The sequence below is a fragment of the Typopeltis vanoorti genome, chromosome 13 (assembly GCF_054136105.1).
Source record: "Typopeltis vanoorti isolate ZY-2024b chromosome 13, IOZ_Tvanoo_1.0, whole genome shotgun sequence".
In the NCBI taxonomy this organism is placed as follows: domain Eukaryota; kingdom Metazoa; phylum Arthropoda; class Arachnida; order Uropygi; family Thelyphonidae; genus Typopeltis; species Typopeltis vanoorti.
This window is the reverse complement of record NC_143561.1, coordinates 7337995-7352090: the sequence shown is the minus strand read 5'-3', so window position 1 is coordinate 7352090 and position 14096 is coordinate 7337995. Positions and strand designations below refer to the sequence as shown.

At 34.7% G+C, this 14096-nt stretch overlaps 1 protein-coding gene across 2 annotated transcripts in view; it reads left to right on the top strand.

Annotated features, from left to right (window-relative positions):
- Positions 1-14096, top strand: part of pea (ATP-dependent RNA helicase pea) — a 319525-nt gene that overhangs the window by 271781 nt on the left and 33648 nt on the right. For both annotated transcript variants that reach the window (XM_090402685.1, XM_090402684.1), the window contains exon 21: positions 5036-5248. In XM_090402685.1, the coding sequence (XP_090258811.1) occupies positions 5036-5248 (213 nt within the window). The remainder of the gene's footprint in view (positions 1-5035; positions 5249-14096) is intronic.

Here is a 14096-nt window from a genome sequence, read left to right as displayed (position 1 = left end):
ACATCTCCAATTTTGATATCAGGTTTGATACCACTTCCCTTCATAATGTGATCCATATAGATAATGAATAACAGAGAGGATAATGTACATACTCGCCTGAAACCAGATTTTATATCAAACCATCTTCCTCTAATGCCTTCAATTCTAACTGCTGACTGACAACTCAAATAAAGACTAAGTATTGCTTGATATAATGCCCCATTGACACCATACAACAATACCATTCTGAATAGCTTCTCTCTTGTCATATGCTTTTTTAGATATACAAAACTTAAATACAGATCTTTGTTATATTCCCATGACTTCTCAACTATTTGTCATAAAATGAAAATCTGATCCTGACAGCCTCTATTTGGCCTGAATCCATCTAGTTTTTCACAAAGCTTCCCTTCCATACTTCTCAACCATTTCTCAAGTATACCTGCATATATCTTACCAGAAACACTCATTAGAAAAATACCTCTGTGATTCTCACATTCAATTTTATTTCCCTTTTTATATATGGGTACTATGAGCTCTACTCCAATCGTATGGAATTCGTCCCTCTGTTCAGGCCATCTGAACTATGTAGTGCAGCCAATGTAAGAATTTTATACCACAATACTTTAGCATTTCTGTCAAATAACTTTTCCAGCTGCCTTTCCACATTTCAGGCTTTTGATGGCTTTTTCTACTTCAAGTATGGATATGTATTCCTGATTGCATGTCTGGTCAGTGTTTTTTACCACTGTGCTGTCAGTGATTGTTTCATTTAGCAATTTTTTGAAGTAATTACTGTTTAATTACTTGACTCCATACATCAAGGATATCTGTTTCTCCAGTTTTCATCTCACCTTTTCATCTCTAATTCCTTTTACAGCACCCTTTCCAACATTTCTATCTTCTTCAACAACCTCCAGAATATCTTGCCTTCTTGTTAGTTATTTTCTATGTTCTGAATAAAGTCTTCCCATGACTTTTGTTTAGCTAGTTTTACACAGTGTTTACTTTCTTACATTTGTCTCTGTATACTCTAAAAGCAAAAGCTGACTTATGAGGGCGATCTGAAAGGTTCTCAGCCTCGACCATAGCAACACTATCGGCAAGAATTTTTTCCCCCAAAGTTGGTGCATCTGTCATAAGCATCCATGTTAAATTGCAAGTCATTCTATGAAGTAGTTTGTTTTATACAGTTGTCAGAATCAAAATTGTTGTCTGTATCCATTGAAATGGATAAAATTGAGTACCGTGTTGTTATAAAATTCTTTGTAAAAGAAGGTTTAACAGCAAAAGAAATTCATTTGAAGTTCATAATAGTTTATGGGCACTCTTCTCTTTCATTTTCGACAATTAAGAAATGGGCTGCCGAGTTTATACGTGGCCGTACCAGCCTTGAAGATGATCCACGTGAAGGACGTCCAAAAAGTGTAAAAACACCAGAAATCATTGATCAAGTGCATGTTATGGTATTGGATGACCGGCGAGTTAAAGTGCGAGACTATAGGCATTTCAAAAGAACTTGTAGGATATATTTCGCATGAAGAATTGCAAATGAAAAAGCCTTGCACAAGATGGATGCTGTGCTTGCTCACAGCAGATCAAAAACACACTCACATAAAAATCTCTGAACAGTGCTTGGAGCATTTTAACAAGAATAAAACTGATTTTGTGCGTCGATTTATTACTATGGATGAGACTTGGATTCACCATTACACACCAGAATCCAAACAGCAGTCAAAACAGTGGACAGAAGCCTGTTGTTCAGCGCCAAAGAAGACAAAGTCTGTTCCATCAGCAGGAAAGGTCATGGCATTGGTGTTTTGGGATGCTAAAGGCATTTTGTTTATTAATTACCTTGAAACGAGTGAAACAATAACCAGAGAATATTCCGATTTTTTAACCAGACCTGTTTTGGGATGCTAAAGGCATTTTGTTTATTAATTACCTTGAAACGAGTGAAACAATAACCAGAGAATATTCCGATTTTTTAACCAGACTAGACGAAATAATTTGTGAGAATAGTCCCGTTGTGCAGAATAAAAAAAATCATCTTTCATCAGGACAATGACCACAAAGGTATTTTGTGGGCAGGGAAAATTAAGGGATCTGAACTATGAAATGTTGGAACATCCACCCTATTCTGCAGATTTGGCTCCCTCTCATTTCTTTCTTTTCCCAAAACTAAAACTCTTCCTCACTGGTCAGCATTTTTCTTCGAATCAAGAAGTGACTGCCACTGTAGAGGGGTATTTTGCAGATCTTACTGAGAACCACTACAGGGACAGGATAATGGCACTGGAGCATTGCTGGAATAAATGTACTAGTCTTAAGAGAGATTATGTTGAAAAATAATTTTGAAATTATAAATTCGTTTTTTCATTGTTAGGCCAAGAACTTTTCAGACCACCATTATTTGCCAACAACTTTTAATATGCTTACTTCTTTTCCTTCATTGCCTTTTTAGCTTTCTATGTCCACCATGGAGTTCTGATTTTTCTATCCTTGCAGACAACCCCACCACATACCTCTCTGACTGAATAAATCAGTATTTTCTTCAGAGCTTGCCACTGAATCTCCAAGGTTTGGTTACTGTTCTCAAATATTTCATTAATAATGTTTGTGTATTTTAGTACACAAACATTATTAATGAAACATTCAGTTCACATCTGAGAGCTGCTCAACTTGTATTCGCTTTGAAACTTATATGTTTTTCTTTTCAATATGAAATTCAGTTTTATCCTGCTTAAGACTAAATGGTATCACTTCCAATTTCAAATCCACTATACACTCTAGTGTCTTGCAGCAGGGAGAAAACATGGATATCAACAATAACATAGTTCAGTGAGACTATTCTTATTCCTTGCCTCTTCTCTCTATGTGAATTTGTGCACACGTTTATGTTGGAACATCTGGTTAGAAATAACCAGTCTATGCTCTGAACAGAAATCCAACAGGCATTTGCCATTATTATTAGCTTTACTCTTTTTCTCCAAATTTTCTCAAAATATTTTTGTATGTCTGACAATCATTTCCTATGCTGCTATTTAGATTCCCAACAAGGACAAACTTTTCCTTTTTCATTGTGTCAGTTGCTGTTTGTAAAGCCTCAAAAAATTCATCCACTTCTACATTAGTAGAACCTTCTGTGGGACCATAGGCACAAATAAGTCATTGTCCAGTTCCTCATTCTGATATTTGCCCACATCATTGTACTTGATATGGCTTGCCATTTAAAAAGATTAGCCTCGTATTTATTGTTGAATACTATGGTTACTCCTTCTTTTCCTTGATTGTCATTGCCTGAATATAGCATTTTGTATTTATTGCTCACAAGGATTTTACCAGTTTTTGTCTTTTTTGTTTTATTTACTCCTAATTATGTCGATCTGGTACTTATCCAATTCCTCAGCTAGCTTCATTTCTTTGCCATTCAGGCTTCTTATGTTGATAGTACCAATCTTGAACTCTGGTGATGTTGAGTTTGTGTGTGTGTGTGTGTGTGTGTGTGTGTGTGTTAGGATTTGTTCCAGTAGCTGACTTTTCCTTGGCGAAACAATGGGAGCCTTATTTAAGCAGGTGATGCCCCAGCTGGCATGAAATTCTGTCATGTACCATCATTTTATATTGTGGTTTAAGCCAATAAGAATACAATTTGGTCAGCTAAATCCCAAATTGCCAGCCATCTTCATTTGTTCAGTGTCCAGGTAGATACCTAACATAGTGCACCACGAAAAGGTGAGGACTGGGCATTAGGTCAGAAGCCTTGGTCAGTTCTCTGCATTCCTTTAAAGGCTATGTGGAGGTCTCCTCTCAGTTATACAGCTTTGGCCCTTAAGCATCCCATTCTAATTGTTTGGAGTAGCCATTGTGAAGTCACAGCACTAAATTTGTTGATACTTTAATACATGTTAGTTGCACATATATTTGAATCATTTCCCTGTATTGCAACTTTTGTGTTAATTAAAATATAATTCTCTAATAAGCAATTGGATTATTTTTATAAATGAAGCTGGTTTTAATGAAAAAAATAATTTCTGTCAATTTCTTTATTAGTTAAAGTTGTTTATTCTAATGTTTTACTATATTAGATGAAGAATTACTACTCAAAAGTGACAGATTATTCTGGGAATCTGCATATGCTTTGCAAAATACTCCTAACCTAAATAATTATGGTTGGAAAAAAAAAAAACTTTCAAACATCTGGGAGACTATAATTCTGCATTTAAATTTAAAAAAAGGGGGAGGGCCATGACCTTTGTTTGTGCCCAGGAGTATAGCCAAAATAATTGAAGGCTTTCTTGATGTTCTGTGTTCTTATTCAAGTTACTCTATCTACTATTTTATCTTTATCCTTGATAATGCCTCATTTATTGCTAGGCAAGATATTAGAATAAAATTATTCACATTACCTATTTATTTATTATTTTTTTACTTCTGTTTTGTGAATAACTATTAAATTGCTTTATTATCATGTTTTACTACCACATACTCCACTTAGAACTCATCACTTTCTCTGTTCTATCACTGCTTATTTCATTTAAATATCTCTAAGTAATTACTTCTGACATCCAGAATTTTCTTAGTTTTTATATAACCTTTTTCATCTGTGGTTCAGTTTGTAATATAACAGTACAGTATTATTAATAACCTCCAGAACATTTATCATGATATTTATCTTCTGTGGTCTTACCAAAGACACATTCCCCATTATTTTTTCTTTTCTTTTTTTTTCCCCTCACTGTATTTTTCTCAGGGCATATAATTTAATTGCTAACAACTTTTTTTTTTCTCTCTCTTTTTTCAAGGACTGTCTCAGAGACATTCATATTTTTTCAGAGCTCTTTTTTCACTGCTGTGTTCACTTTGGTTTTTGGTTTGTGAATTGTTAGTTTTTAATTTAACTAATTATTTTTAGGCTAACTTAATGTCAAACGCATAATAAGTTAACCTGACTTGTTCCTTATGTGTAAAAAAAATTTAAGTCAAAATAATCACATGAAAGTAAATTGTATGATACAACTGTATATCGACTGATTTAGTGTTAATTATATTTTAGGCACAAGCTAAACAAAGAGCTGGTCGTGCTGGTCGGACTGGGCCTGGAAAATGCTATCGTTTATATACAGAAAGAGCATATAGAGATGAGATGTTGACAACTCCAGTTCCTGAGATACAAAGAACAAATCTAGCTTCAACCGTACTCCAGCTAAAGGCTATGGGTATCAATGATCTGTTGTCTTTTGACTTCATGGATGCACCTCCTACCGAAGTAAGAAAACCATAATGAAATTAGTTTATATATTATATATCTCCTAAAATATGGGCCCATGCAATTTTGCTTTTCTAAAATTATATATGTATCCTTAAAAAGGATTCATATATATATATAATGTATACAGCTTTGATTTTAATACATGATCTATCATTATTCTGGTTATATAAAACCTGCAAGTGATTATTCTTCAGTTTATAAAAAAATGAATATAAAAATCTAAGGTGTAACCTAAATAATGTATGAGAAATTTCAGATTATACTCCATTCTAAATGAATTTGAATTTTGCATATAAGTTGGGTGTTTTGAAACCATTTCTATTTTCTTCTACCAAGCATTCTATCATTAATGGGAATGTTTTATTAGGTTTCTTGGTTGCAAAGGTAGCATTTGTGTCTGTGTTTGCTCTGCTCTGCTCTGATATTAATTGCATGTTAGAATAGTCAGACTAGAATTGTTTCTTGTTTGATCTTTTCTGTTTAAAATTTTTTTTTTGCTTCGTTCTGTCATCTGTTTACTATCATTCAGTCTTTAATATTATCAGTCATTCTGAACTCTCTTTTTTTTTTTAATTATTTTTTCTTTTTTTCTTGAATTTTTAGTCCAACTTTGCTAATAAAGAAGTTTTCTTTCTTAGAGATGATGCTGTTTACAACTTATGGTCTGTCAAGATGCAGTCTATAGGATGACTGAAACAAATTTAATTCAGAGAAGCCAAGCTAAATATGGTCTTAGAACAACTATCCCCAAATCATAGGCAAATATTATGGATGGGAGTGTTTCATAGCTGATGCTGTTTCCAAAAATAGTTTCACAGACATATCAACTTCTCTGTAGCACAGCTGTCTTGTTCCATTTAGTCCTATGCAAAGGAGTATCTAAAGCATTGGCTGAAGGTTCTGACTTTGCTATATAAATGATTGCAATTGTAGTTTTTATATTATTGTTATTATGCAACATCTCCAAGGACTCATCGCGGAGGCTCTGCTCTACAACTCTCCATCTCCACCATTTAATCCACCAACTACACAGAATCATTACTACCATCATCATCTACACACAATGGCACTACTGTCTACTGCCACCATTTTCTTTGATGCAAAAGGTAGTGGATAGGAATAGTTTTATGATGATCTTGTATAAGAAGAATATTTAATATATTGCCAAATATTTCAGTTTGAAAATAACAAACTATCATCAGTGGCTTGATAGGAAACAGTCTTTTACAAGGTAGAATGAATTGATCATTCAAATGTCATACAAAAAACTTAATTTATAAAATCATATTAAAGATATCATTAGACAGATATAGGTTTTTTTTTTTTTTTTTTTTTATGTTGGGCCTATATACGAGAGGTTGGATAGTCAACCTATAGTACTTTAGTGCCGTATATGGGTAGTGGGATGGGAAAAGAGAAACTGGTTGACATTCAATTTAAAAGTCTGTATATTGTATTCCTTGGGAAATACATCAGCGGGAAAACTGTTCCATAGTACAGCAGGAATGAAGGAGGAAGAAAAGAAACTTGTTCTGTGGGTTTCAAGGTGTACTTGAAACCCATAGTGGGGGAATTATTGATGCTGTTTCAGATAAATATTTCCCATGGAAATATTTATAGAATATACAAATTGTACAGACTAAACATCTATGTGAAAGTGGGGGGAGTGAGTTGGTAAGAGATGGATCTTTTATCAGTCTAATTGCTCTTCTCTTTATTGTGTCAAGCATCTTGAGGGAGCTTTTAGGAGCCCCACTCCAAATGTGAGAACAGTATTCGATAGCTGGGTGTATAATGTTAACAGCTGTTTAGAGGTGAAGTAACGTCTTGAGAAAAAGAGAAAGCCTAGTTTTACGGAAGCTGAAGATGCAATGGTTGTGATGTGTTTATGCCAGGAGAGGCCTGATGTCGAGGTAATTCCAAGAAGAGAAATTTCATCATCAAATTTCTCCCATGTAGCCTCAAGGGTGTACCCACAGGATACGATAATAATACATGAAAAATTTACATCATTACTAACTTCCGATCTACAAATTTCCTCCAAATCAGTCTGTTATAGTACGCCCACAGATACGAGACCCTTTGACACTGCTGCGCATGTCAAAAAAAAGGAGAATCCATTCCGATAATAGGGTAATCAATCCATATTGTGGGATGAGTGTTTATTGTTACACGTCGGAAAATTAACTTCTCTTTTATGATCATTGTAGTTTTTAAAGTGGTAACTATTTTGCTTGTATAACAGTTGGAAAATTTTACGTATAAAGCACGTAGTTTCGCATGTTGGTGACCAATTCGTACATCGCCTTATTTCTTTCTTCCCTTCAACATGAATTGACTCTTCTTGGCAGTCTGCCAACGATAGCTCTTGCTTATGTGGTCAGACTATACCTGTCAAGGCTCCAACATTATCAGATCTTATATTTCCATCTTCTAAGGCACTTTTTACCATATCAATCCACCTATATCTTGGTCTTCGTCTGGATCTTTTTCCTATCAACCTGACAGAGAATACTTGTTTTGCTAATCTATCCTCTCCCATTCTGTTGTGACCATACTACCTGATATTAGCTTTGCTAACGCATTCCTGAATGCTGACAATGTCAAGTTGTTTCATAATATCCTCGTTTTTAATATGATATTGCCATTGTTGCGTCGTCGTTTGTTGTAATTTCTTCTGTTTTCAATTTTATCTTAATCACATGAACAGTAATTATGTTCCTCTAATTTCCCACTGATAAGCAACTACCCTTCTTGACTCAGAGAAAATTTGTCTCCTGTGCCACTCTGAGTCTAGATGTTTGAGTGCATAATATCAAGGTACCTCTTATTAGTAAAGATTAGTTCACTTTATTCTCTAAAATATTAGAACAATATTCACTTAGAAAATCTACAGTCGTGGTCGTCAACTTATTTTACTTATCTACACTATTGGTTTCCCGCTATGATTCGTAATATTTATGAGCGGTGCAATGAAGACTATCAGGCAAGCACATCTACAACAATTAAGACAAATTACGTTTATTATTTGACTAAAGATACAATTTATGAAAAATCTTCATGAGGAATTGATTAATCAACTTAGATTGAAAAATATGACATCTAAAAAAAGTATAAATTAAATACACATGCAAACTTCAATTAATGACACGTACTACTAGACATTTATCACTTATCTACTTAAATAAGTTCGCTCACAATTCTGTGGGCCAACACAATATTTAATTAGTTGCTTAAGGGGGTCAATTCCTTTGAGTTTTATTATCATTATTACGTGACACCTCCAGGGAGTTCAAAGACTCATCGAGGGAGAGTACCTACTCTACAGCTCTGTCTCCACCACTCAATACCGCCAACCACTAGTATTTTCACAGACAAACACAAACATCCATGCAGACCTTACAGTTCAATATTAGTACAGTTAATACGTCTTATTCCACTTTCTCTACTAATTTTCAATTATACATTCCTTTGGATCAGACATTCTAAGGGGAGTTTAACATATTCATAAGGATCCTATACAATTACTATTCACGTTCTCATGGAACACTAAATTAACTTACAGTCTCGCTAATAATGTCAAACAACACAACCAGATGCGTCCCTCAATTTTATTGTTAGTATAGAGAATTGCATGCTCTTACCGGAACAGACGATCTATTACTTTCCTTTTATCGGATCACAGCGTTTTCCACAGGAATTTCTCAGGAGGTTTAGATTCCACATGAGTTAACTCAGGAACGGATCTCACTGAAGGCTTGCTGAGTATTCTCCCTTCTGCTTCCGACACTTTCTCGGCATAATACGAACGTCGTCAACTCTGGACTCAAACTGCAGAGACTCACAGCCCATCAGGATACGGGATACTATTTCTCCTAGCAGCGAGCGTGAGACTTCCAGCGACAGGGACTTTCACTATTTCGGAACTTTCACATCTTCAAGCAAAAAAACATAAGAGCGATTTCAGGCCTTCGCAAATTTTTATATCACCCGCTCTTCTCTCTCATTGGGCCTTCGTTTCCTACAATCAGCATTTGACATCCTGACCATAAGCGCCAGTTCATACAGCAGCAGTAGGTTTGTGAACAGCGCGCAGTAATGCCACAAGTTCGTCTGGTGGGACTCTTACTAACTCAGAACATGACTTGCAATTTCAAGTGCACGTGTATTGCTGGAGGCAGTATTACTCATCAAGGGATTAAGTACAAGGTTGCTATTTAGTGCATATGGCATATATTTAGCTTCTAAGGAAAAATAATACAAATTCAAGTTTAATTTTACACAAAATTCATATCTAGTTTATACAAACAGTAAAAGACAGTCAGTAGAATTTTATCTTAACCAAATTGGCTTTAAGGAATGGATGGCTTGTTAAACTCTGAATGAGATTTTATTTATTCCATAATAATAATTCATATTCAGAATTTAACACCATTGATGCCATCTGCTCATGCCACTAATCTTTCTCAGGACTCTCATATCTGCTGTCTCTAGTCTTTGGTCAAGTGTTTTACTTCTGACTCTGAATGAGATTTTATTTATTCCATAATAATAATTCTCATTCAGAATTTAACATCATTAATGCCATCTGCTCATGCCACTAATCTTTCTCAGGACTCTCATATCTCTAGTCTTTGGTCAAGTGTTTTACTTCTGACCCAGCTCCATAAGTTAAAATTGGTTCTGTTTTGTATACAGCTAATTGAGTGTTTTGACTAATTTCTCTCTTATTCCATATGAATTTATTCAATTGACTTCCTACCATACCTGCTTTGATTCTGTTGTCTATTTCTATATTTAATTTTCCATCTTCACTAAAAATCGTGTCTAAGGAGCTGAAATGTTTTACTTGTTCTATAGGTTCTCTATTCACAAATGCAGTTGATATTTTCAGTGCTTCCACCAATTTTCATTGTCTTTGTCATATTGCTGACATTCATACCATATCTATTACAACAATTATTCAATTTAGTCAGGGAATCTTGCAGACTTCTTGCGGATTTATTTAGAAGTATAACATCATCCGCATAAAACAAGACATTAACATCTCCAATTTTGATATATGATGCATATAGATAATGAATAACAGAGGGGATAATGTGCATCCTTGTCTGACACCAGATTTAACATTAAACCATCTTCCTGTACTTCCTTCAGTTCCAATTGCTGACTTACAACTCAAATAAAGACTAAGTATTGCTTGATATAATGACCCACTGACAATATAAAGCTGTAGCAATTTGAATAGCTTCTCTCTTGGCACCTTGTCATATGCCTTTTTCAGATCTACAAAACTTATCTTTGTTATATTTCTATGATTTCTCAACTATTTGTCATAAAGTAAAAATCTGATCCTGACAGCCTCTATTTGGCCTGAATCCAGCTTGTTCTTCACCAAGCTTTTCTTCCACAATCCTTCTCAACCCTTTCTCAAGTATACTTGCATAAATCTTACAGGAACACTCAGTAGAGAAATACCTCTGTAATTCTCACATTCAGCTTTATTTCTCTTTTTATATATGGGTGCTATGAGAGCTCTACTCCAATCATTGGGAATTCGTCCCTCAGTGTTTTCAGTGTTAGTAATAACCAGTCCATGTCTGAGCAGAAATCCAACAGGTATTTCCCATTATTATTACCTTTGCTATTTTCTCCCAAAATATTTTTGTATGTCTGACAATCATTTCCTACTTTGCTATTTAGATCCTGAACAAGGACTAACTTTTCCTTTTTTATTGTGTCAGTTGCTTTCTCTAAAGCCTCAAAAAATTCCTCCACTTCTAACTTAGTAGAACCTTCTGTGGGACCATAAGCGCAAATAAGTCTCATTGTCCAGTTCCCCATTCTCATATTTGCCCACATCCACTCAAGACTGTCTGCCATTCAAGAAGATTAGCCTCGTATTTAGTGTTGAATACTATGGCTACTCCTTTTCCTTGATTGTCATTGCCTGAATATAACATTTTGTATTTATTGCTCAGAAAGATCTCACCAGTTTTTGTCTTTTTTGTTTCAGTCACCCCTATTATGTCGATCTGGTACTTATCTAATTCCTCAGCTAGCTCCATTTCTTTGCCATTCAGGCTTCTTATGTTGATAGTACCGATCTTTAACTCTGGTGATGTTAAGTTGGGGTGAGCTTTCAGATTTGTTCCAGTAGCTGACTTTTCGCTGTTTGCCCTGGTTCACGAAAACAACGGGGGGCCTTGTTTAACGGCGACGCCCCAACCGGCATGAAATTTTGTCATGTCGTACCATAATTTTTTATTTTGGTTTAACCAATAAGAATACAATTTGGTCGGCTAAATCCCAAATTGCCAGCCCATCCTCGTTCGTTCAGTATCAAAGTAGATACCCAACAGGGTGCACCACGAGAAGGTGAGGATTGGACATTTGGTCAGAAGCCCTGGTCGGTTCTCCGCATTCCTTTAAAGGCTATGTGGAGGTCTCCTCTCAGTTATACAGCTGTGACCCTTAAGCACCCCTTATATATGTATATTTATTTATTTATACATTTGCTTTTTCCTACAAAATTCTATACTAATTACTGTATTACACAATAATGTGTAATCGAAATTGCTACAGTATGAATCTAAGGAATTCAAATGATTCATTCAAGATTTATATATTTACATTGAGTAAACAGTGGCTTTTCTTGAGTGTTATTTTATTCAATTTATTAATAGTTGGTAGTTATTATACTCTATAATAATGACCAATCATTTTGTACATGAGAACAGTTATTTATTAATTATAAATGTATACATTTAATAAGGGGTGACTGAAACAAAAAAGACAAAAACTGATGAGATCTTTCTGAGCTATAAATACAAACTGTTATATTCAGGCAATGAAAATCAAGGAAAATAAGGAGTAGCTATAGTATTAAATGCCAAATACAAGGCTAATCTTCTTGAATGGAGTGCAGTATCGGGTAGAGTGATGTGAGGAAAATATCAGAATGAGGAATTTTTTGTGGCTTTAGAAACAGCAACTGACACAATGAAAAATGAAAAGTTGGTCCTTGTTGGGGATCTAAATAACAGAGTAGGAAATGATTGTCAGACATACAAAAAAATTTGGAGAAAACAGCAATGGCAAATATCTGTTGGATTTCTGCTCAGAGCATTGACTGGTAATTACTAACACCATGTTCCAACATAAAAATATGCACAAATTCACATGGAGAGAAGAGGCAAGGAATAAGAAAAGTCTCATTGACTATGTTATTGTTGATAGTAATGTTTTTCTCTCTGGTGCAGGACACCAGAGTGTACAGAGGATTTGAAATTGGAAGTGATCACCATTTACTCCTGAACATAATAAAATTGAATTTCATATTGAAAAGAAGAACATGTACGAAAGTTTCAAAGCGAATATAAGTTGAGCAATATTATTCAAGAAAAAATGAAAAAGCTTGAGAACAGGAACCACCCTTGGAGATTCGGTGGCAGGCCCTGAAGAAAATGTTGATTGATTCAGCCAGAGAGGTGAGGTTGTCTGCAAGGATAGAAAAATCAGAACTCCATGGTGGACACAGAAAACTAAAGAGGCAGTGAAGGAAAAGAAGAAAGCATATCAAAAGTTGCTGGCAAATAAGTCAGCTTGTGCTGTTAGAGAATACAGAGACAAATGTAAGAAAGCTAAACACTGCGTAAAACTAGCTAAACAAAAGTCATGGGAGGACTTTGTCAAGAACATAGAAAATAAATATCATAAAGGCAGCAAGATATTTTGGAAGTTGTTGAAGAAGTTCAGAAATGGAGGAAAGAGTGCTGTAAAAGGAATTAGAGATGATAAAGGTGACATGAAAATAGGACAAAATGATTTTGAAGTATGGAGTAATTACTTCGAAAAATTGCTAAATGAAACAAACCGTGATGACAGCACTGAGGTAAAAAAACACTGATCAGGCATGCAGTGAGGAATACATATCCATGCTTGAAGTATGGATATGTATTCATATCCATACTTCAAGCATGGAAAGCCTGGACAGAGGGGCGAATTCTCGATGATTGGAGTAGAGCTCTAATAGTACCCATATATAAAAAGGGAAATAAAACTGAATGTGAGAATTACAGAGGTATTTCTCTAGTGAGTGTTTCTAGTAAGATTTATGCAGGTATACTTGAGAAAAGGTTGAGAACGATTATGGAAGGGAAGCTTGGTGAAGAACAAGCTAGATTCAAGCCAGATAGAGGCTGTGGATCAGATTTTCACTTTACGACAAATAGTTGAGAAATAATTGGAATATAACAAAGATCTGTATTTAAGTTAAAAAGCATATGACATGAGAGAAGCTATTCAATACGCTACAGTTATATGGTGTCATTGTATCAAGCAATACTTAGTCTTTATTTTAGTTGTAAGTCAGCAGTTAGAATTGAAGACAGTACAGGAAGATGGTTTGATATAAAATCTGGTCTCAGCAAAGATGTACATTATCCTTTCTGTTATTCATTATCTGTATGGATCACATTATGAAGGAAAGTGGTATTAAACCTCATATCAAAATTGGAGATGTTAATGTCAGCTCTCTGCTTTATGCGGACGATGTAATACTTCTAAATAAATCCGCTTGAAGTCTGCAAGATTCCCTGACTAAATTGAATAACTGTTGTAATAGATATGGTATGAGGGTCAACAATAATAAGACAAAGATGATGATATTTTAATTTTAATTTTTTTTTTTTTTTTTTTTTTTTTTTTTTTTTTTGCCTATTTTCAACTGCATTGTGAATGGAGAACCTATAGAACAAGTAAAATATTTCAGCTACTTATGCATGATATTTAATAAAAATGGTAAATTAAATATGGAAATAGACAACAGTATGGTAGGAAGGCA